Source organism: Thamnophis elegans, chromosome 7 (assembly GCF_009769535.1).
Source record: "Thamnophis elegans isolate rThaEle1 chromosome 7, rThaEle1.pri, whole genome shotgun sequence".
Classification (NCBI taxonomy): Eukaryota; Metazoa; Chordata; class Lepidosauria; order Squamata; family Colubridae; genus Thamnophis; species Thamnophis elegans.
In genome coordinates this window covers 21,213,499-21,239,180 of record NC_045547.1, presented here as the reverse complement: position 1 = coordinate 21,239,180, position 25,682 = coordinate 21,213,499, and the positions used below count along the sequence as shown (strand labels likewise).

General features: G+C 41.2%; 1 protein-coding gene across 1 annotated transcript in view; it reads left to right on the top strand.

The window, feature by feature from the left end:
* Nucleotides 1–25,682, top strand: part of CREB3L2 (cAMP responsive element binding protein 3 like 2) — a 73,880-nt gene continuing 48,198 nt past the window's right edge. Inside the window, exon 1 of the mRNA XM_032220952.1 lies at nucleotides 1–532. Coding sequence (XP_032076843.1) covers nucleotides 431–532 — 102 coding nt within the window. The 5' untranslated portion in view covers nucleotides 1–430. The remainder of the gene's footprint in view (nucleotides 533–25,682) is intronic.

The window sequence follows — 25,682 nt, the reverse complement described above, 5'->3', positions numbered from 1 at the left end:
GTCACGGTTGAAGTGGAAGGCGGTGAGGGGAGGGTCAGTGGCGCGTTTGCGCTCCGCGAGACCGTCTGTGCCGCTTTGCCTCATAGGAAACAGGGACGCCTTTATACCATTTGAATCCCGGAGTGTCGTTGCGGTGCTTCCTTGGTAGTTTTGAATCTCCTTTTAAGCGGAGAGGCCGTTTCTTGGAAGATTAGGAGTCCGGGTGTCTTTGTGTGTTTTGGGGGATTTGGGACTGGGTTTCCTGCTAGGAGGAGGGTCGTGGCTCCTAAATGACGCTCCACCTTATGGCACAAGGCTGCTTCCCGGGACGGTGTTAAAACGGCCGCTGAGAGGGCTCCGACATCCGCTCCCTTCCTTTGTGTGTGTGTGTCCCGTCCCCCCCGACTCCCATTCCACGCGCTTTGGTCTTTTGCTCGGCCCCCGACTGACTATGGAGGTGCTGGAAAGTGGGGAGCAGAACCTGTTCCAGTGGGATCGAAAGTTGAGCGAGCTGTCGGAACCGGTGGACTCCGAGGCCCTCCTCTACAACACGGTGAGAGAAACGCGTCCCTGGCAGAAGTGGGGTGTTAGGAAGGCTGACTGGGTGAACGAACATTGGGGAGGGGGAAGAGCCACAAGTTTGCAGCTGCTTTGAAAAAGTGAATCCTGGCTCCTAAGCAATCTGGGTTTGCTAGGAGAAGCCTGGCTGGCTTTGGTATAGATCAGTGGTTCCCAAACTTTTTTTTTCGGGGGGGGGGCATGCCCCACCTAAGCATCTCTAAAATCCGGATCCCCACCTCCCTGACATACAATTCTTACTTTTCTCAAAAAGTTTGAGTTGAGTTTGAGTTTATTGATCTTGTATGCCGCCCACTCCCGAAGGACTCCGGGCGGCTTACAATAAACAAAGGAAGGGGATAAATACACAAAACAACACTTTAAAATACACAACAGTCACAGTTTCCGAGGGGCTGGATCTTTCGAGAGTGAACGTGAACTTTACTCACGCGGAGGAAAGTTCACTTGCTTTAAACATGGTTCGAATTGTCCCCATTAAAAATCAAATTGTCCCCATTAAAAATCAAATTGCCTCCCTGTGGGGCGTGGGCCCCATGTTGGGAACCACTGATGTAGATGAAATCAAATGCCCTTAAAAGAGCATCATGGTGGGGCAAGCTGATGCAAGAGGGTTATTTTTTTTGGGGGGGGGGGATATATGAATTTATCTGGATTCAGGTTTCTTTTATGGTTTTATCTTCTTTTTCCTTCTGGGCATAAGTTTCCCCCTTTGGGGGAAACAGATCTTCTGAAAAGCTGTCGCTATTATTAAAAGGATGCCCTGGAGGAGACTTTCCCAGATGCAAGAAGGGTTCGGCTTAGTTAAATATGGTGGAGAGCCTGGAGTTAGGGAATTTCAGCAGAAGTGGAAGAGGGCCTCTGAAGAGGAAGAGGAAATCAGTTGAAGGTTTTACTTCTCCAGAACTGCACTAGAGGAAGAACCGGAAAACACTAGTCTCCCAACAATTTTTGTTTCTTCGAAAAGCTTACCGCATAACTTTTTGGTGCTTTTTTCCCTTCCTGTTTTGCAAGTCAAGGAGTTCCTATAAGTTGCCAGTGAGGAAAGAATAGGCTTGCGGGAGTGATAATAACGGTCTCTTACTTGGGTAAGATTCCGGTGCGTTGAAAAATATAGGTCTGGCATTCCACTTTCCTTTTACTATCCCATCTGTCATTGCTATCATTACATGAACCAGTTGGGAAAGGGAATGCAGGCCTAGGAATCCAAGAATTATTCATAGTGGTTTTGCAAGGGTAGTTATGAAAGAAACTGCGGAAGAAACAAGGAGCAGAAAATTATGCCAGATGTTTGGCTTTCTGTCCTTGGTTGAAAAATGTCAGTTAGTGGATTTAAAGAACTTCATCAGACTGTCAGAGAAGGATAGGGTAGGTTCTTTTTTAATTTAGAAATTCCTAACATTGAGCAAAAGTAGAAGGCTTCACTTCTAAGTCTACTTAAAGCAGCCATTCTTTTTTAAAAAGTAATTTGTTGAAGGGAAGAGTGATTTGAAGTGTGCAGAATAGATTTTATGTATGATGAACATCAACATTACCCCCCCCCCCCAAATAAAAATATAAGTATGCTCAGGGGTGCATACTGGTAAAAAACAGACTTGTTTTACACATTCCTTTAAAACAGGAGTGTCCAAACTTGGCAAATTTACGACCTGTAAACTTGAACTCCCCCCCCCCCCCCGGATTTCTGGGTGTTGAAATCCACAAGTCTTAAGTTAAAGTTGTCCAGATTGGACACCACTGTCCTAAAACTTGGTTTATTCAACTATCATTTATTGTCCAAGCAAAGTTGTCTCACCCAGTACACTAAAACAGTGGTCCCCAACCTTTTTATCGCCGCGGACCAGTCAGCCTTTGATAATTTTACCGTGGCCCGCTGAGCGCGCGCAGGGGTGGGGGGGCGTTGTTCTGCAGCGATCATGGCCCCCAGCCATTAATGTCTAAACTGCTGCAAGATATACTTAAATATTGATAAAATGTGAGGGGGTGTACTCACTTCTGTGATATCTATCCATCCATGTCTGTCTCTGTCTCTGTCTCTCTCTGTGTATGTATGTGTGTATGCATGTATGTGTATATATCCTCTATCTATCTATCATCTATCTATCTATTTATCTATTTATCCATCCATCCATCCATCCCTCTCTATCTATCAATCACCTATCCACCATCTATCTATCTATTCTAGCTGGCTGGGCAATTTGGGGAGTTGAAGTCCAAAAGTGTTAAAGTTGCTGAGATTGAGAAATGAGGACGAAACAAAAGGGAAGAGAATGAAACAAGGTCGTAGAGAGAGATTGCAAAATGAAAGGGCAACTTCTCTTTTTATTTCCTTCCACCCCCACCACCCCCACCGTGCCTCTCTGGCAATTGGCTGCCCAGGAGGTGGGGAGGGGAAGATGTTTCACAGACAGCTGCCACCCGCCCATCTCTCTCTCTCTCTCTCCGCCTCCCCATCTGACCTCGGCTGCTCCACGGCGGAGACCCCAGAAGGCAAGCAAAAAAAAAGGGGGGGCTCAGGAGTGGGGGAAGAAAACAAACCCCATCACGTTCCTATCTGTGAAAGCTCCCCGCTCCCTTCCTGGGCAGCCAATTGCCAGAGAGGCAGTGTGTGTACGTGTGTGTGTGTGGGGGGGTTGGCAGCCCGCGGCGCGCCTAGTCCGCTGTGGAACGCGCTGCCACCTGCCCAGCGCTCGCTCTCTCTCTCTCTCCCCCCCTCCAATCTCCCGCTTCTGCTTCGGCCGGCCAGCAACTTGTCCCCGCTTGCCCGGGGACTGGCCTCTGATTGGCTGGCGGGGAGAAAGCCTCGCCAGGGAAGGAGGCAAGGACTCCGCGGTGATGTCATGGGGACGGCGCCCCCAGGTAGCGGCGAACCGAACGCGCTCCGTCTCCACGGGCTACCAAGGCGGCCAGGCGGGCGGCCGGGGTGGGAGTGGGGTTTGGACCGGAGAGGCGGCTCTCAGGTTCGAGTCCCGGGGTTGATCTCAGGCTGCGCGTGTGGGTGAAGAGGCAGCAGGGATCATGGCCCCTGGCCGCTGCAGCGATCATGGCCCCTGGCCGTGCGCGGCCCGGTGCCAGGTACTCCACGGCCCGGCACCGGTCCGCGGACCGGGGGTTGGGGATCACTGCACTAAAACACAAACTATGATTTCCAAACCATAATGGATGGGTCCAAATAACATAAAGAATTAAAAATAATGCTTTGCTTTACTGTGAAATGGGAACTTGGCCAAATGTCAAAGAATGGTTTTACTTGGAAATTGCATTAATAAATATTATGGTCTAGTAAGCTATCATCCTTCATGTACATTTGTCTATAATGTTTGTCATCCTCAACCAATATGATTGATGGTATGAGTTTTGTCAGGTACTAAATTGGAGGACTCTGGTCCTTATTTATCCTACCCATGTAGATTAACATTTTTTAAAACTTGGGGGGTTAAGAATTTGGCGCCCTTCAGTTGTTGTTGAATGATAGCTCCTAGAGTTCCTTCCAATGACCATGAAATGTTTAGACAGCTCTGCCTTTCCTGCACTATTCACATGCTCTTTTGCCATCTGTTAGAATGACCAAGAAAGATAACTCTTCTTGTGTAAGATAGTTACATACCGATATATAAGTCTTTAAACTTGATTCTTCTCCAGTTTAAAGGCAATAGATGATGTAAAAACTTTCTGTGGAAACTCTACAAAATGGTTTCCTGTGGGAATAATGGTACTAATGGTACTAATGTCAATAATCAAACTATCTGACATGAGATAACCAAGTTATTCCTAACTAGCAAGATTAAAGTTTATAAAGCTAAAAATATTGTTTTAGTCTTATTGGCCATGCAACTCCATTTTTAAATATTTTAAGATCTAGTTCTTTGTGAATAAAGTATTAGAAGAAAATTTTAAAAAATGCTTATGGAAATATAGTTGTCAGAAATAAGGATGCTAACTTATGCATCTTCCTCTATAAAAGGATTGTTTTTTGTGAGCCCTTGCACATATGCTGAATCTTAGAATCTTATTTCCCATTATGGTTATTTGTCATATTTGAGTTGGTACACATGATAATGTAATCTAATATTTTGTGGTACAGCTTTTAATATAACATGCTGTTCTCTGCTTTGGTCACTTGAATTTTCTCATGCTTTTTTTTTCAATTTGTGCCTGGATGATTTGGGGATAGGTGTTTGGTTTTTGGTGTGGCTTACCAAGAGCATATTGACAAATTGTGTTTAGCCTTACAATTGATTGGGAAGATTTTCAACAAAATTTTAGTAGATGCAGTTTTTTCTTATAAGACTTGAGGGATAGGAATTGAAACTCACAAAAGTAATTTTTATTTTAATAGAGCTTATTCTCAAATGTTCATTGGTGGAAGATAAATTTGATTTTTAATTGCTAGCAATGAAAAATATTTCAGAGTAGGCAAGTAGATTTACTTAAGAATTTTAAAGTCATACAAAATTCAAATAGCGGTAATCCTAAAATTGGTCCCTTTGTTCTAATATCAACAAAAATCTAACCAAAATATTAATTTCTTTATCATACATTTGGGCCTCCTCTACAACGTACTTTTGTTTTCTTTTTAAATATCATATTTAAAGTAATTATTCCATTTTAAGTATTTGGATGGACAATTAAATTCAGCATTTAGGTGGCTGTGTGAAAGGCTGGTCCAGTAATCTTCATGACTAGAAGGATTAGAATATAATCCCTGGACTTCATCTTTTAATACTTCTTCACATTAGTTTTCAGTTCCAATCTGGAGAGTATGGAGTGAAATAAATATATGAATAGAATTGCAAAAAACAGACATCCTGGTGATTAGACAGAAAAGCAAAAAGGAGAAGTGTACTGTTATTTGGCCCCCAGTAATTAAAAACCCACAATAGACAGATTTTGCATCAAACTCCCCTCATATCCATTCAGATTTGGATGCTGAGGTCAAGAGCTTGTTGGAACCCATACTTCTCAACCCCTTTCTTGAACACCAAATAGTTGCATCTTTGAGCTGTTCCTTGAAGAATTCCTTTTCAACTCAATCCAGACAAATACTAATTTTGAAATATGATAGTGTAAGTCTCCTGCTTTCAGGAGCAGATTGTCTTCATTAGGTATGGTTTCCAAATATATTCAAAGGAAGCTGCAATGAAAATGTGTTTTCCACAAGGTTGTAGCGTATCTGTCTTAAAGGAGGCATCATGCAAAATGGATTCATTGAAAATCTCCCTCATAGTTGGAAAAACTTAAATTATGCACATATTTTGCATGTGTAAGATTTTCAGCTCTATACCTGAAATCCAAGGAAAGCAGATTGATTTCTTCTTTGCTGGGAATTTTTGGGAGTCATGTGAACAGTTGCATTATAAGTTGGAAAAGTTGCACTATAAACCAGTCTTGAAGACCTTGCAATCTAATATGAGGCCCAGAGAAAGGAGACAAAGAGTTAAACAGGAAAGGAATATGTTTTGATTTGAAATCCATGTGTTTGTGCTCTGTTACAGGATTATTAAGACCTACTGTGTGTGATTCTGCTAAAGGATTTTTTTTTTAAAAAATGGTGACTTTTCAATGAATTTGAAGGAAATAAGAGTTGTGGGAAGAATGAAGAAAGTGTTGAGTCTCTTGAGAGGAGGAGCTTTGAATGGTAGATGATGATGAAGCTGATTGCTTGTAGATCCTAAGTTAGAATATGCTGATAGGTAAGAGCAGAACAATATTGGGAGATGAAAGGAGGGAGATCTGTACAGTACTGGATCAGTGGTGGGTTGCTAGCCGGTTTACTACTGGCTCACTAGTGCTTGCGCACACACAATGCTTCTGTGCATGCACAGAAGCATCCGGGCGGGTAGGGGAACCTCCCACTGCTCCCACTACCGGTTTGGCCGAACCAGGAGCACCCCATCTCTGTACTGGATCCACTAATGGTTGGATAATTAGGGATAAAGGTTAGGTGACTACTTGAACATTATTTAAGATGATCAAGCATTAATCCAGTATCTGCTCATCTTCTGCATCATATCCAAACATTAATAACAATTATGAATACCTTTACAAAGTTATGCATTTGTGCAGTTTCAACCACTAAGTTACAAGCCTTTAACACTCAAGGGCCAGGGGCCGGATCCGGCCCAAGGGATGCTTAGATCTGGCCTGCGGGGCCACCCTGGAAATAGTGAAGGACTGGCCCGCGGTGGCTCTGCCAGTGAAAATGGAGCTCAGGTTTGCTGGCAGAGGGTTGTATAAGGCCGTCACAGCCAGAAATGGAGCTCGGCAACCCGTTTTCGCTGGCCAGGTGCTCAGGCCACCACAGGTGGCGCCAACAGGAGTGATATTGAGCTGACCATGCCTATCTTTGCCATGCCCACCCTGGCACCCTCGCCAAACACAACCCTGATGCGGCCTTCAATGAAATCAAGTTTGACACTCCTGGCTAGAACAATAACAGTAATGTAGCATGTACCGTATTTTTCGGAGTATAAGATGCACTGGAGTATAAGACGCACCAAGGTTTTGAAGAGGCAAATAAAAAAAAGTTTTTGCACTCTGCAAACCTCCCAAAAACGGCCCGTTTTTTTACAAAAATGGACCTGTTCTTCCCAAAAAGGGCATGAATTTGGAGGCTTCTAGAGTGTTCCGGGGGGTGGGTGCAAAAATGAGCAAAAAAAGGTCCATTTTTCACAAAAAGGGCCTTCCTCTCCCCAAAAGGGCATGAATGGCCCTTAGGAAGCTTATAGAGTGCTCCTGGGGACTTGGGGGGGGGCAAAACTGAGCAAAAAATGGCCCATTTTTTGTTCATTTCTACCCTCCCCAGCCCTCAGGAGCTCTATGAAAGCCGCCTACAAGCTATGCATGGCCATTTTGGTGTAGGGGGTGGAGTTTCAGGAGACAAAAAAATGCTGTATTCAGTGTATAAGACGCTCCCTGATTTTCAGCCTCTTTTTTGAGGGAAAAAGGTGTGTCTTATACTCTGAAAAATACGCTATATATTGAGAACTTAGGGTTTATTCAATAAACTGTAATTAAATAGACATGACAAAAAGTTCCAGTCATTTGTTCAGAGATAGTTCTCTCAATAGTATTCAGAACTATAGTACCCTGAATATTTGTTTATTTTGTTTACCCAGGCTTCCTTTTCTAGAAATTCAGTAACATTTAGAATCAAGAAGTTTTCCACTTGTTGATCTACTTTAGCTGATGTCCAAGCATCAATGGGTCCTGTATCTTTCACTTATGAATAGGCACTCTGTCTTCTCAAACAGCTGTACATATTTCCATGTATACGAAAGGTAATTTGAAGAGCCTTTGCTAGATGACTTATATCTCTTGACAAGTACATCAAAGAGAGGAAAGAAAAAGATAACTGAACTAGCTCTCTCCCTGTGTTTTGAGTCAAATTCCTGGTCCCAATATGAAAAAGTTGTTTTGTACTTAAGAAATAGTTGAAGCAGTTTGTTGAAAAAGACTCTGGCTCCAAGCCAGATAAATTAGCCATAAATGAATTCTGTTGAAACCAGAAGAACCAAGATCCATCTAACACTGTTTCATTCACTGCTAACTACAGCTGCATTGAGCTGTTCCTTGAAATACATTAGAACAGCTTTTTCCAGATATATATTGAATTATGATTCCTAAAACTCCCATTTAGCACAGCACAGGAACCTTGCTGGATGTGTAGGAGTTGTAGATTAGTACATCTACAGGGTGCCAGGTGGGAAGAAAGCTGATCTAATTCAAGGCTGTATAATTCTTAGATATGAGCCAGCATAGTTCAGTATGTTAACCATCTGTCCATTTTCACCTAATCTATCATTGTCATTGGTGTTTGTCTGGGTTAGTTCCAGATTTAGTCCTGGAAAATTTGGATCTTATCCAATGAGAAGAGTTGTCCAAGGGATTATGAAAAACACTATAGCTGTGTATATATTATACATATCATTACATCTGTACATGGAATTATGCAGTCCATTGGAGTTTATGAATTATTATTCATCTGGGTTTCAACCCAGTTGTGCGTTTTCATGGCTTACCGTGTATAAGCAAGGATTGTCTGAAGAGCAAATTCATTTAAACCATTTAAGGCACTGGAGTAAAACTCGCCATGTCACATTGCCATCATGTGACATTTCACGATGTTTTCCTCCTTCGCGGAGCTGAGATGGGCATGGCCTGCGCATGACACATCCGGCCCATGGGCTTCCAGTTGACACCCCTGATTTAAGGCATTATATGTGGAGATCATTGCTTCCTTTGAGATGATGCTCCACTGGACAAATGGCAAGGCTTGGAGTTATGTATTCCTTTCAGCACAGTTTTTTACAATAAAAAGAGGGGAGATTATCAATCCTGTGGAACTTTTCCCCACTCTTCTGATATTGGTGTACAGAAATGTTTTGGCAGGCAGTAGTAACAAATATGATCACCTTGTTAACTTCCATTAAGCTTTGAATTTCTTTATATCCTCCTTGAAAATAGCAACTGATTTCAGCAAATACTGTATAGAGTCTTTATTTAAAATTATATTGCAGTGCCTGTCGCCAAGAAAAGCAGTTATTTTTTGGAAGAGATGTATCTTGAGTGGAGAAGTTAAAAAGCCACTTAGCAAATGTGAGAGACCAAAAAAATGATGTGTAGCCCACCCTTAGGATTGTTCAGTTTTGAGGGGATTCTGAATGAAGACATGGTATTTGGGGCTTGGGGAAGTTCAGAGTCTTTAAAACTGTCTGTTTTTAGCCTTCTAGGCCTTTTTGTAGATTCATGTATTTTTTTCTATACACTAATGCGTGTGTGAAAAAGAATGTTTAAAATAACATAAGATTACATTCTTTATATGCTCACTGAATGAGTCTTATTCCCAATACGTTTAAGGTACTGTACAACAATAATATAATTTAGTGTTTTTTTAAATAGACACAGTTCACCACACAAAGTTTTTTATTTTATTGACTGTGCTTTGTGTCAATACTCAGGTTGCCTCAATTATTCTAAGACAAACTTTCTATTGAAATGTTTGAATTACTATGTTTAGGTTAGAACAACAGTTCTGGCTTCAGTATTCTTGGTTACCAACTCTTGTGCTATGTGGGCAGACATTACTAACTGTAACAGAATGCTACAGGGTGAAATTAAAAATTTTATGGTAAAGCAGAAAAAAAAGATGTGCTTTTGAATGTATAATATGTGTTGATTGATTCCAAATGTCTTAACTTAAAGCTTAATTTGATCCACTGCTGATCTCTAAGATTATCTACAAAGATAATATATTCATCAACTTTCCCATGAAGTAAACCCTTTTCCATGGGGTAGAACTGCTGCTGTAAATTTACTGGGATAAAAATATTAATATTAAAGTTTGCTCCCATTAACTATAGAGTATATTAAATAGTTTGTTGGTATAGTAGCCTGCCAAAGCTTATGTTGAGGATGTCATGGTCTCCACAAAAGAGAGGAAGGAATCCATCTAAGTTCAATGTCATCTTGTACTCCATTTTTAGACTTTGATTATGCCACAATTCAGTCTCAACTCAGCCTTTTTCTTCTACATGATTTGAAAATCTGAAAAAAAAATGTTTGAAGTGTTGTGCATAATTGCTTGGTTGGTATAAGTCTACCTCCTCATGAATTTTGGAATTAACAGTTAAGGTGAATATGATGGAGCTGGTTCTCTATTGACATGAGGAAAAGGTACTTATACTTGCAGTCCTTGACTTATGACCACAGTTGACCCCAACATTTCTGTGGCTAAGCAAGATATTTGTTAAGAGAATTTTGTCCCATTTTACAACTTTTCTTGCCATAGTTGTTAAGTGAATCACAGCAGTTGTGAAGTTAGTGACACGATTGTTAAGTATATCAGGCTTCCACATTGACTTTGCTTGTCAGAAGGTTGCAAAAGGTGATCACATGACCTTGGGACACTGCAACTGTCATAAATATGAGTCAGTTGCCAGGGGTCTGAGTTTTGATCACAGACCTTGGGGATGCTACAGTTTTTCCCAGTGTCATAACTTTGGGTGGTCACTAAATGAACTGATGTAAGTCAAGGACTGCATGTCCTTTGCTGAAACTGTCATAGTGAAATGGATTGTGTGTTTGCATTTATTTATTTATTTCACCTTTTTCTTGCCTTCCCTTCCCAAATTGTTATATTATTACAATATTTCTTGACAAATAGTCATGTTAACATTTTGAACAGCAGACTTTTCAAGAAATAGAGATCTTTCTATTGAGCAATCCTCTGAGTTTATTCTTGAGCCAGGCAATCCAGGATGTAGCTTTGTTTTTAAAGAAATACTGAGTTCCGTGTTGAAGTTTGTGCTTATAATTTTAAAGTCATTTTGGAACATTTAAATGAGTATATTAAATGTTGTGGTTTTCCTTCTTTGTGTATGAGTAACGTACATTCTGTATACACAATGGAGCTGAAGATAATCTAATTCAACAATGAACTCTTTTGTCAGTTATGAGTTTTCCTCTACAGTACTGTTTTCAAGGTGTCTACCTCAAAATTGCTCAGTATAACAAAGTGAAAAACATTATTTATACTACATACTGGAAATTGTAAAGTCTGAGGTAATACTAATTTATCTATATGTTACCGTACATTGCTTTATTTGAGGTGGATTTTTTATCAAAAATCATGGGAGCTGTAGCTTAACAGACATGCAGAATTCTCTTAATCTAAAGTTTAAATCAGTAGAAGGAAAGATTAACGTAAGTCTGTTGTAGATTTCTGGTATGGACACACCCTATGGGTTCACAAACTTAATATGAAAAAAGTTACACCCTTTTTTATTCCTATTTATTTCAATAAAATAAAAAAGGAACTTGCCTATATATCTTACTATCTTTTGTGATGTTGAATTATCGTATTGATTTGAATGGAAACCTTTATTTTTGATTGCCTGAAAGCAATAAAAAAATAAAACTCAAAATTCACAACCAGAGAACAACTTCTACCCTCAAAACGATGCTATACAGCACTGCACACCAGAACAACTAGACACAAGGACAGTTTTTTCCCAAATGCCATCACTCTGCTAAACAACGAATTCCCATAACACCGTCAAACTATTTACTGAGACTGTATATTCTTCTCATCCTTCCTGTTACCTATCTCCTTCCACTTACAAGTATAACCTTGTTGCTTGTATCTTTACAATTTATATTGTATTATTTAGTTTCCTAGTATGATTTGATTGCTTATTTAATATCCTATGACTATCACTAAGTGTTGTAGCTTATGATTCTTGATTAATGTATTTTTTTATGTACACTGAGACCATAGGCACCAAAGACAAGTTTCTTGTGTGTCCAATCACACTTTGCCAATAAAGAATTCTATTCTTCTATTCTTTTGTGCTGTAAACAGTCTAGTAGTTCTTGTTATGACTAAAGGAAATGTGCAAAGGTTATGTTACATAGAAGAGTCCTCTGCATTTAGACAATGATACAATTACTTAGAATGTCTGAGAGTCCATGGTTCATTTTCCAGCAAATTTGTCTTATGTTTTGCTAAAGCTGAAGTTCAGAGTAGATATTCTTTTCGATGAGCTGGGGAAACTTTGAGCTTTTCTTATCTCATCAGATATATTACTCAGAAAAGGCAGCCTATTCTTAACCACCAACTTGCTTTCTTGTTTTTATGTAAACTCTGCACCTTTTATTCAGCTGGGGACCCTTTTAAGAGCTTATCTTGCAAGTGGATGTCCTTGGTTCTTCAATGTCTTTCTGAAAATGTTTGGGAATTTTGTATTCTATATATTTTGTTCTCAATAAACACAGAGCTCAGATTAACGAGGCCCCATGTGCATTCATAGAAATGGAATATTAATCCATAATGATTTTATAACCATTTTTGTGATATTTCCAAATTGGCTGTCCTATCTCAGCACATTTTTTTCTTGATTAGGTTTATTTTCCAGAGTCTTACAGCATATTATTATACAATTGCACATTTTCGCCCTCCTCAGGCTCCGGAGACTTTACTTGAGCCTCCAGGAGGGCAAAAATGGTCTCCCGGAGCCCCCCGGGGGCTGGAAACAGGCCTGACTTCTGGAACTTCTGGGAGGCTCATTTTTCGCATGCATGGCAGGGACCCGAAAATCAGCTATCTGGTGAGAGGCACGTGCGGTGGAGCTGAGCTGGGCCACGACTTGCGTGGCCTCAGAGAGGGCTCCGTGTGCCATAGGTTCGCCATCATGGTACCAGACAGTCACTTGTCTGAAATGGTACACTGTAGGTTCTCCAGGGGTCTGGAGTAGAAGACCTCCAAAGTCTCTTGCCTATTCCTATTCCATTCCAGCTATCATGTCTTTGCAGTATAGTGTTTGGGAGATAGCATTTTTCTAATTAGTAGGGGATTGCTATTCAAAAATGTTTTTCTTTTTATACTGTCACCTGAAAATAGACAGTCCTCTCCAAAACTTTTATGACATTTTATTTATATCTACATATTTTATTTTTTATCAATTGAACAATGTGGTGGCCTAGTGCTTGCCTCCCTCTCGGAAGGTTGTGAGTTGAATCCTAAGTAGTGGCAAACGTTTTTATAGTAAGGGTGCAAAGGGAAAATGCCTGCTGTGAACTCTTCATAGGCATCAGGAAAGGGCACCTGGCCAGTAAATATCAGCTCCAGCCACTTGCCCTAACTCTACCCCGAATTAAAGTATTATAGGATCGTGAAAAGATAATATTATTTATTTTATTTATATCAATTATATTTTCAATGGCTCCCAAAGTTGAGATATTAGTTAATGGAGTTTTGACGACCAGTTTGTAAATTTAGATGTGTATATTCACACTTAAGGTACTAAACCAGAATTTTAAAAGCATGGTTTATTGAACTATTTGTGCACAGACCTAAGCCATTGTTAGTAAATTTGCTTATTAACACAAAATGCACAATGAACAGCCCCATTATGGCTAAGCTGATAAGGCCATGTATATTCAGGTCTCCTATATTTATAACAAATAATGAAATGCAGTAGTATAAAACTAAATTACAGTTGACTTTGTACAATTGTTAAAATTTTGCATCAAACCTTTTTTTCTAAAAGGTTTCTAACAATAACAGACTGGTTCCCCAACCAGAAGATGTTCTTTAAGATAAAGGTCTTAGCACCCTTTACCATGGCTGTCTTGACTGTGATAGGTGGTAGTTTAGAGATTGATTAAATAAATAAATAAATAAATACCTGTTTTGCCAGAATTTTAGTGTTAATACATTTTTATTCTCTTTATCAGTTTATTTATTTATTTTCATTTGTTCTGTATTTTATTTACCGACGACCATCTTGAATAAGAAAAGCTATGCCAAATCTAGACAGCATACTAAAAAGCAGAGACATTAGCCTGCCAATAAAAGTGCACAAACTCAAGGCTATGGTTTTCCCAGTTGCAATGTATGGCTGTGAAAGTTGGTCCATAAGAAAGGCTGAGCCCCAAAGAATGGAGGCCTTTGAACTATGGTGCTGGAGAAGACTCCTGCGAGTCCCTTTGACTGCAAGGTGATCAAACCGGTCAGTCCTAGAGGAGATCAACCCTGAGTGCTCTTTAGAAGGCCAGATCCTGAAGATGAGATTCAAATACTTTGGCCACCTAATGAGAAGGAAGGACTCATTGGAGAAGAGCCTCATGCTGGGAACGATTGAGGGCAAAAGAAGAAGGGTCACTCTAAGCTCTTGGCTATTTTAAGATTGGGATGAAAAGCACCACTGAATGGGTGTGGCCATAAGACTGTTTGCCAATTCCTCTTCTTAGTTCTGATTTTTCTATTCTTTGAACAGTTCTAAAAGTATAACTTTATTTAAAGAACTGAGAAGAACAGAAACCTTCAGTGGAGGAATAGTATTTTTTTTTACCACATGTTCTCAGAAGACAAGACACAGCAGAGGAGAGGAACAATGGTAGATCACATTACCATAATTACAGGCTTCCTAGGAACATCTGTTCCTCTTGCTGTGAGGTATTCAGTAAGTTCTGGACCAATTACCTGTATCAGTTCTGTTTCTCTGTCTCTTCAGTTTATTATAGCTGATGTGTCCTTTCTCTGATGCAGAGAGTTTGCATGTGTCTTTGCAATTTCCCCCCCAGCTGTCTTATCTGGATTATTTGAATGCCTGCTTTCTGCACTGAAAAAAATCAGTTTTAGCTCTTCTGAGATTTTTTTTTAAAGGCTGCCTTTGGAAAATGAAGCAAATGTATATCTCTTTTTATTTAATCTCATTGTTGCCTCTCTGAAAAGTTTAAAAATAACAAAAAAGAAAGGATAAATATACGTGTGTATAAGTAATAGAATACATTTTGCCTCTTTCTCTCTTGATGGAACTGGGGAGATCCAGTTTTCTTGGACAAATAATATAACTTCCGTACAGCACTTTTTCAATACAACACTTCAGTGGTGGGATTCAATTTCTTTTACTATCGGTTCGTGTGTGCGCGCTGGCACGCGCACAACACTTCTACCCATGCACAGAAGCGTCCGGGTGGGTGGGTGGAGGCTCCTGCCGCCATCACTACTGGTTCGCCGAATCCAGGCCAAACTGGCAGCAGCCCACCTCTGCAACACTTCCTCCAAGTGTGCTCCCTCTGCTAACATTGCCTCAAATCTCAGGAAATTAGTGTTTTGAAATGGGAATGTCAAATCTCATAGGAGATTTCAGCAGTCTTGCTCAGTTTTAGATTCTTGCAAGAATGTTTGGGAGTTTTTTGCACTCACCCCACCCAAGAGAGAGGGAGGGAGAGAGAGAGAAGTGTCTGAAAAGTTTGCTGACTTCTGCAGTAGGGAATGAACTTCCTTCTTTCTCTGTTTTTTAAAAACTACAGACGGCTCCCAAATAAAAAACAAAAACCGCCATCATCCCATATATATTTATTAAACTGCTACATTCATTATTGATATCCCAGAAGTAACAAAAGACCTTTTCATGGAGTGAGAGAGAGCAAAAAACCTGGTGCTTGCTGGTTTTCTAGATATGAGATTCCATTGTGCATTAACATCAGACTAGTGTTCTCTGCTCAGCAGCTGGAAAGTTTAACTCACTGGTAACTCCCTAAAGAAAAAAATTCACAGGAAAAAAATAGTTTGCCAGTTTTGGAAGAAGAAAATATTCTCACGTGAATAAGTGTTTTGAAAGATGAAGCCTGAGCTGCTCCGGAATCAGAAATATTGTGCTGAGAGAACTGGAAGGGAAATGGAACTAGACTGTATACTGTGTTTATATTAAAATTGGAACTTTATTAAGTTCAAGCTTAACTATTTGCATAACTTTTAGGTCAGCAGATAAAATATGTGCACTCTTTATTTTCTTATCTAGATTCTCTTTTTTTCTTCAGTGTCTAGCTTGGCACATGCAGCAGAAAGTAGCAGACCATTAATACACTTATTAAACACAACCATTGGAAATTAACTAGAAGAAGTGGCGAAAACTAGAGAGAGGAAGATAAAGGGCTGTTTCTTATTCATTGCACCTGATGGCTGTCCATACTCCTAGTGGGTCTGAGATGGCATCCGTGGCCTTGAGTCTAGAAGACTATAGCGAATATTTGGATAATATTGTCTGATGAAATTGAGATTCCAGCTAGTATCATACGAACAACTCCACTTATCAAATCTATTGTTGCCTTTAGTTTTCTTCGTGCTGTGTTCTTCCTTGTTTTGGGGTTCTGGTAAGACCTGGAGTAAACTGAAACAATATGGAAGGAAAGTCTACAGCTGTGATGGCAAACCAATGGCACGCGTGCCAGAGGTGGAACATAGCGCCCTCCCTGTGGGCATGCGAGCCGTTGCCCCAGTTCAGCTTTCCTGCGCATGTGCGCATGCCTCCTGCCGGCCAGCTGGTCTTCAGGTCTCTGCCGTGCATGCGTGGGGCGCATTTGGAGGGTTGTGCGCATATGCGGAGGGCTGTGCCTGCATGCACAGGGCGCGGGGTGCATGTGCGGGGGCCGCGCGCACATTGCATTTTGGGGGTTTGGGCGCATACACATTTGTGCACACATGCTGTGGGCACTCGGTCCAGAAAAGATTAGCCATCACTGGTCTACAGCTTTTTGTTCAGTGAGACCTGCTAATGTGGGACAAACATGGTTTGTTTTAAACATAGCCAACTAAACAAGTAGAGTTGCTTGCTTAACACTAAGCTTAGGATCCCTGGTAAAATATTTCTAGGCAGCAGGATGCTTCGGTGCACTTGTATTGCAAACCCTCACATTTACCCGCTGTCTTAATTTTGTTTAGATACTTTTAATGAAATGATATAAATGGAAATTTGCATGATATGAAGAAAAACACCAGAAGTATCTTCCTTTACAATAATTATTGGGATCTCATTGGCATTTTTAGAAAATAAAAGTGGTTGGTGGTTGGTGGATATACTTACTGTTTTATTTTGAAGAGCCGATAAGAAAGAAAGAAAAAGAAAGAAAGAAAGAAAGAAAGAAGCTTGATAAATTGGGCAATGATATGAAGCATCTGGGTGGAAGGAGTAACAAGGAACAATGTCTGTTCTTCCCATTTGATAAATTGATATTTGGTGACTGATGGCAGCGAGATTGAATTTATTGGGACCATAGATTTACTCTGGTCCCGGTGACCAACCCAAATTCGATCTTGCATTATTATCCTGGGACACATATATGTCCCTTCATTCATGACAGATGATATCCACCATGGCAATCATTTTGTGTGGGTGCCTACAACATTCCAGATGTATGCACCACTCTAAAAAGATTTGAGGTTTGCACACTAAACTATAATAGTTGTAAAGCCTAACCATGCCCAAATATTGCCCCAAGCCAAAATCCACAATAGAATCTTTAATTTAGAATCTTTTTATAATAGGGTGAAGTTTCTGATCTTTGCCAAATTGTGGCCTTGTGCTAACATGGTTCATTCTAAGTCCATCCTGATGTCTCGTGATTCCTTTACAAGTACAGAAACTGCCACAACTATTCCCAAATTATCAAATCTTTATAAAGAACAATCAAACTTAGCTTTTCCTTGGACCGTTGCAAGGTCAGTGCTTGGATATACAATATTTTTTTACCTCAGTGAAGCAAGCAATACTTGGAAATGAAATAGACACCAAATAGCTAAAATCCTCTGTAACAGTGGCTATTCTGATGTGATTAAGATACAAAAATAATTCAGTCCCCCTGTTGTTATTTAAGGACAAAAGAGTGGCAATGAAGGCAAATAGTAAAAATGGATGTATAAACACCAAATTGTAATGCTGGGTAGAGTAGTTGGGGAAATAATTCAGTAGAGAAACATGAACTAACAAAATGCAATGCTGATCCCCAACTTAATTGAGTCCAACCTTTCTGTTACTATGTGAGACATTTGTTGAGTGAGTTTTGCACCATTTTACCACTTTTCTTGCCACAGATGTTAAGTGAATCACTGCAGTTATTAAGTTAGTAAGCTGGTTGTTAAGTGAATCTGGCTTTTCTATTAACTTTGCTTGGCAGAAGGTTACAAAAGTTGATCACATGAGCCTGGGACTCCACAACAATCATAAATATGGACCAGTGGCCAAATTTTGATCACATGACCCTGAGGATGCTGCAATAGGTGTAAGTGTGAAAAATGGCCATGTCACTTTTTTTAGTGCCTTTGTAACTTTCAGTGGTCACTAAATGAACTGTTGTAAGTCGAGGACTACCTGTATTGGCTTGTGCATGAAACTTTAAAATGGAAAATATATCTGAGATGACCTGGAAAAATAATATATACATCTGAGTTTGGAGAATGATTCTTGACATTTTGCAGATGAAGGGTTAATTTGGAATTTAGTTAAAATGCCAAAGTATAATATCTCAAGTTATAGATAAAATATTATTATTCTGGCAGATGTTTTAGGGCAGTATTTCTCAACTTTAGCAATTTTTAAGATGTGTGGGTTTCAACTCCCAGAATTCCCCAGTCAACAAGGGGGACCAGCAAGGCTGTCTGAGGAATTCTGGGAATAAACGTCACATCTTAAAGCTGTCAGTCTTAAAAAAAATATTGTTCTAGGGATAGACATGAAAATAAAATTCATCTAAAAATCTTACCATGACTAGCACACAAAAGTGTTTTTCAGTTTCAGATTTCTGCTAATTATATAACATGAAATTTTCATTTCTAATAAAGGAAGAAACCACCTTGTAGTTTCTGCTCCTACTTTAGTGGTGCAGCAAGCATAACCAAAGTCCACCGTAATCTAATTTATGATGTGGGTAGTGCTTTGTTCAATATATTGATAGACTCCAATCTGAATAAGAACCCATAAAAAGCAAATTGCAATTAAAATGTAAAATACACAATTGTAATTACAGTTAATAAATTGTGAAATATTAAATAGGGACAAGATGAAACCTGATTAAAGAACAACATATTAAACATAACCATACACAACAGCAAACAATCATTCCTTGTAAAACCCAGAGAAAGTTATCAGAGTGAGCCAGAGGTGTTTTTGTTGGAAGAAGACAATACAGTGGTTTTCGGTCTGTGCAAAAAAGGCCTCAACCAGACTATCTCTGGGCTTATTCTACAGGAAGAGAAGGCAATGGTGTTGTTTTTAAAGCTATGTTTGAGAAATAATACTTTAGATGGAAGGAGAGATTGACTTGATGAAACGCTCCTTGATCAGCTATCCTGCTGAGATGAAACAAACACTTATGGAAGGAATGTCAGCCTTCACTTTTTCAATGACATGTAGTGGTGCTGGCAAGTAAGCATTCTATTAAATACCATGTGTTGATGATGATTAATTTTAGGAAATTGTTCCTAACAAATTAGGTTTGTTACTTGCCTTTTTTTCTACTATGTGCCCTCCTTCCACTTAATTTATGCTAGATGAAGCTGATCCATTGGAAATTGTTATGTAGCTGATATAAAATGTGAGTTATCTCTGGTTATCCTTCACCCCAGAATTCCATACCTAATTCCTTTGGAAGAACATCTATATTCTACCATAAATGACATGTCCCTTTTGTCTGTAACCTTTAAAACCAAATTAAAAACCTCATTAAAACCCAAATGTAAAAGCTATTTAATAGGTAGCATTCCTATTATGTAAAGAATAGGATTGCTCCTACTGAGATATTGCCCGCATTTAGGCATTGTAATATTTTCTGCATTAAATGTTAATTTAATGTTTTCTGCACCTCTGCATTTAATGTCCCCCTCCCCGTATAATAGTAATGTTTTGTGCATTTAATGCTTTCTGCACCCTCTTACTCCTTTCAAAGTTCTTACACCAGCAGTTTAAAAAAGAAATTGAGCCCCATTCTTGGCTGTGTAATTTGACTGGTTTCTGGGATATGTTAGTTGAGCTTCTCCTGATTACCATAATTGGTCAGTTCTATATATAGATTAGCTTCCACTTTCTCCATAGTGAGGGGAAGAGTATCCAGGACGGGTTGACCTTATCCTCTCGTTGATTGGACTGAGTCAGATAAGCTCTTGGTCCCTGATCCACCAGGCACCGCCCAGTTATCGACTCAGTCCCTCAACTGGACGGTTTGCCATCCTGGATCTGCAATAAATTTGAAGAAATTTAAAGAAAGCGAAAAAATTCATTTGTATCCCTACTGCAGCAGTCGCATGCGAGCTGGAAGCTCCCTGAGCTGCGAAAGAATTGCCAAAAGCCCCCCCATGGGGGGGCGGCACGCTGCCCAGGCCTCTGAGTGAGACAAGCATCACTCAGAAAAGAAATCTGCTGGGCAAGCAGGAGACAAAGGGCACAAGCCTTCTAAAGGCAAGCCCTGCTGCGAAGGCACCAATGGCACCGGAATGCTCCGCTGCTCCCCACAGGGTTGAGCAGTGAGCCACAGCTTCCCCAAGCGCCGTGGGGCGCAAATCGGATTACCAGCAAGCAAGGGCGGCACTGGATCCCTGCCCAGAAGGTAAGATTCACTGCGGGAATTCTTCTGGGTGCCGGAGCGCTCCGCTACTCCCTGCTGGGTTGAGCAGTGAACCACAGCTTCCCAAACGCCACAAAGTGCCCGCACCATTGTCTCCCCCCCCCACACACAGGTGGGCATGGGTTCCAGCCAGCAACCCCCCACAGAGGTCCCCAATTTTAAAAACCTAATGATGCGGGTCTTCCAGCAATGCATGACAGCGGTATTTCAGCAGCCACAAATGCAACCTCAGGTGGCATCCTCTCCTAGGATACCAGAGGGGCTGGAAACCCAGGGGGAAGACAGCTCTAGTTCCTCAGCCTCATCACAAGAGGACAGTGGCCTGGATTGCGAGGAGGGAGAAATTAGGGAGGATAAACTATCCGAAGATGAAGGCATGCCCCCTCCTAAGCCGGCCTTCACCAGGTTGTTCCAACTTCATTGTATAAGTCACTCCTGTTCAAGGCCAAAGCAGCCACCAAGCTTGGAAACAGAGCAGCAGAAGCACTACCTCAACACCAGGAGTTTTCTGCAGAAACCATCTTTGATGAGCAGGCCATTGAGACCGACATGGTGCCAATGCCCAAGGCCTTTCTTGAGTCGGTCAAATGCTAATGGGCTGCCCCCACAGCGGGGCCCACTCCCACATCCACAGACAAGGCCTTCTTCAATGTGGACCAGGACATGGCCGGAGTGCTATCTCAACCCTCCATTGATGCTCCAGTATTGGCACTACATTCCCCCCCCCCCCACTCTGCCAGGGGAACCAGAAGAGGCTCTGAAGTTGGAGGACAGGAAGGCGGACCTCACCCTCCAAAGGGGGCATCAAGCAGCAGCCTGGGCAGTGAAGGCAGCCACCACCGCCCCCTTCTTCAACCGGTCTTCCCTACTCTGGCTGCAGGAACTGCAGCAAAGTATCCCCATTACCGAGGTCAGAGCGCACCAAGACATCGATAAGCTGGTGGCGGCCATCCAATTTTGGGCGGATGCCTCCTTGTCCGCAGCCAAGTTTGCCTCCAGGGCAATTGCTTCAACCATTGCATCTCGTAGATTGCTGTGGCCGAGACAGTGGCAGGCGGATGTTCGCCACAAGTGGCGCCTGGCATCTGCTCCTTTCACAGGAGATGCCCTTTTTGGGGCAGCTCTGGACCCCTACCTGGTTGAGAATAAGGACAAGAGGAAGGTGCTTCCCACAGCCCCAAAGAAGGGACAGTTCAGGTCCTCCTTCCGGGGTCAAGATCCCTTCAGGGGCTCAGATGCGGGGTGCTCAGGTGCCAGGCAGTACCAGGGGAGTTCTTCTTGGATTGTGAGCCGCCCTGAGTCCCCTTCGGGGAAAAGGGCAGCATATAAATGCAATAAATTCAATTCAAATTCAATTCTGCCAGGCAGAGATACCTAGATAGACAGCAGAGGGGCAGGCAGCAGAAGCACCCCACCAGGTGTAGTTTGGCCATGGGCTCTCAGTATGTTATCCTCCCTAGGGACGTGTTAGCTTTGGTACGTCCCATCCTGGATACTCCTCCCCTCACTATGAAGAAAGGGCGTTGGTACTTACCTGATATGCCTCTTCTCATAATGGGGGAGGAGTATCCAGACCCTTCCTTTCATGGTAATGTAACATGTGTTATGATGAAGGTTGTACTAATATGTTCAAGTTATAATTGAATAAAAAGTTTGAAACCTCAACAAAGATCTGGAGTGGATGGCACAATGGGTTGGATAGAGTTCTTTGCCGATAACTGGGCGGTGCCTGGTGGACCAGGGGCATATCCCAAGAGCTTATCTGTCTCAGTCCAATCAACGAGAGGATAAGGTCAACCCATCCTGGATATTCCTCCCCCAGTATGAGAAGAGGCGTATCAGGTAAGTACCAACGCCCTTTTTCAGAGCTGGGGAAATGAGAAGCTCTTCACACTGAATCAGGGCAAAACATGCATTTCCCAATCAATGGAATAATTCTCTAACTGCATCCTTTTTGAAGCTCACCAAGGTCTATTTATCTGGCACAGGTGAAACAATTCCAAAATGGTAGAATCCTTGCTGCTTAGAGTGAGGAGTCTTTCCATGAACAAAATTGGTCAGATCTTTTTATGTTTACTCTTCTAAATTGTTTTCAGTACTTTAAAATAATATTTATATCTTGCCTTTATCTTATCTTTTTGAGGCATTGTCTTACAGATAGTGATACATAGTAATTATGACTGATTATATGCCAGCTTATTTTTACTGCTTGCACATTTAACACATTTTTCTATTCAAAAGCAGTGCCCCAAGAACAAAGCAGTAGTAAAGGCAATGTCTATGGAGATTGGCGGACTGGCAGTAGTAACTTTGAAAGATGGGCCAACTTATGGTGCTTCCCTCCAGTTTATAAAACATTTGATGTCACCATTCTTTATTCCTTATAACGCTGAGAGGAAAAAGGTGACGATTTTTGTGTTATTCACCAGTAATGAACATTTGATTGGATTGATTGGGAGCAGCCCAGAGCTGGTTGAAAGATAGGTAGCTATATAAATATTTTAAGTGAATAAATAAAATCTATTAGCAAATTCTGCCCTATTACTTTGGGGAAAATGTTATTTCTTACTTTTGTAAACCTTTGTTTCCTGAGGTAACTTAATGCTGTCCCTCTTTATTATTTTTTTTTTCAACATCCTTGTGATGTAGGCAAATATTGGGGAATAATGACAGGTCATGCCATGACAGTATTAGGATTTGAATCTACACCTTGTCTACCATTTCCATCAAAAGAATCAGCAAAATAGAGCTATCACATTTTGATTTTTTGGATATTATAGCTCCAGGATGGCAAACCTCTCTGCGGGCATGCCAGCAGTCGCCTCAGCCCAGCTCCACCATGCATGCGCCTCCCACTGGCCAGCTGGTTTTTGGGTCTCTGTCACACATGTGTGGTGTGCATGTGCAGGGCGCATGTGCAGGGGGTGTTCTCATTGCATTTTGAGGGTTCGTTCCTGTATTCCCCTCCCCCCCCGGGCACCCCGTTTTGGGCCTGGAAGGCCTCTTCCACCAACCTGGAAGCCAAAATGGGGTGCGCGTCACCACATGCCCTGTTTTGGGCCTGGAAAGCCGCCTGCACCCACCTGGAAGCCAAAAATGGGCAAGGGCATACGCGGTAAGCACCCCCATTGCATTTTGGGTTTTGCATGCTTGCGCTTTGGGCACTTGGTACCAAAAAGGTTAGCCACTATTATAGCTTAAAGAGACTTTCTTCTCTGGCATTGGTGAACAGGCTTACTAATCTTTCAGTTTCCCTGAGGCATCACCTTTTTATCAGGATAGGGATTTCTTTCCATTATTTTATCAAGCATGCTAAAAATTCTGGACTGTTACTATTAATTAAATGGAACCATTTTTTTCAGTCCTATTTTTGCTAGTGTGTTGCATGGTTTGAAACAAAAATGGAAATTTTTTTTTAAAGCAGTCCTATTTATAGGATAGTATTATTATGTTCTTTTAAAAATCCTACGCATAATGACAAAATAAACAGTGCTTCTGGGTCATCCATCCTGATGATGAGTCATGTGCGTTCTTCAGTTGTCTTGCAATTGTCTACCGGCAACCTGGGTAAGCTTTTATAAACCATCTTCCACCAGCTATCTGTATTTTGTAAGAAGAAAAAGAAAATGATGATCAGCACAGGAAAAGTGAACATCTAAAATAGTGCAAGGGGAAATGTACACATAAAAGGAGAATTGCATTCCTGTTGTGAAGAAAACCCTATTAACTGAAAGGTAGAAACATTGTGTCTTAAATTCTTTCTGGAGACCTGCCAATGCTATTGCATGATGGAATGTGCCTCGCCTAGTCTAGTCCAGCACCCCAGCGATGGCAGATGAAGTCAGAATGAGCCTCTAAGATTTCTGCTTTTTGTTTTCCCTGGAATGGGGAGGAGAGACGGTTTTTGATGGTTACTCTCTACACTTCCAACCTGATTATTTTATAGAGGCTAAAAATAACTATCTTAAAATACAGTTCCTTGTAGGCACATGTTAACACACTAATTTGGAGTGGACTATCCACCCATTAAATATTTATGCTTCAAGCTCATGGGATTGTTGTTGTTTGCCAGCGGGCAGCAGAGCTGGCAGCAGATTTGGACAGTGAGGAGGTTGGGGAGGAACATGGGCCAGTCCCGGAGTCTGGGGAAGGCTCTGATGAGGGCTCTGTGTCGGGGGCAGAGATAGGGCGGGCTGAGAGTTACCAGCTGCCTTTGGAGTCAGACCTCATTGAGGCAGACGAACAGCTGGATCCTGTTCCCAGTGTGCACATGCACAGAGTTGCCAGACGAAGGGAACAGCTAAAGCATAGGGGTCGACTTGGAGTAAGGCCACAGGTGGACGATGAATGGGCCCTCCCAGAAGAAATAAAAGAGCGAAAGGGGAGTGGAGTTTGCAGGAGACAATGAGTTTGCTTAATTGGTGACTCTCCAAGACTCCTTGCAGATATTGGCCTGGCAGCTCTCCAAGCCAGATAAAGACTGTGACTGTAAATCCTCCCTTGAAAGACTTTGCTGGATGTGAATGAGCAGAATTCACAGTCAATTAATAAAAGGTTTTTTTTTTGTCAGGACAAGGAGTTTGCTTCATGCTCTTGGGAAGCCTACGTCAGAACAGGGATAACTATTTTTTATACATAGGAATTGAAACATCTGCCACTCAGAACTCTAGAATATGTTTTGACCTCTATAACACTATGTGTCCCAAGAATTTCCTTTTTTTTAAATGTTAAATAATTTAGTCAAATATTTGTTTGATCAACAGCAAATCACGCAAAGGATCTGTCAAATATTTAGTTCTAGTAGCTCTTTTGCAGTGGTGTTCCAAAGTATTCGGTATCTTTCTCAATAATCTCAGATGTTACCTTGAGACCTGCTGAAGATGCCAAGGTTTCACTCAGAGCCTGTCTGAATGCAACACATATGCTCCATAATTCAACCCTGAGCCACATATATTATCTTCTCTTGGTATCACATGTGGGCATTAAACACTTCAGAAAGTGTGCAAATGGGATGAATTTGCATGTATGCAAACTTCTAAGGAAAAACTATGCTTTCTACATGAATATTGGTGACAGCATACCCATGTCAGCTACAAATTTTCCATAAACTGCACAGCTGGAATGAAAATAGTTTCAACAAAGATTAAGAATGACAAGATGAAAACAGACTTGACCATAGCTTCAATTAGGAAACTCTGAGTATCCTAGACTAAGCTAAATCCAAA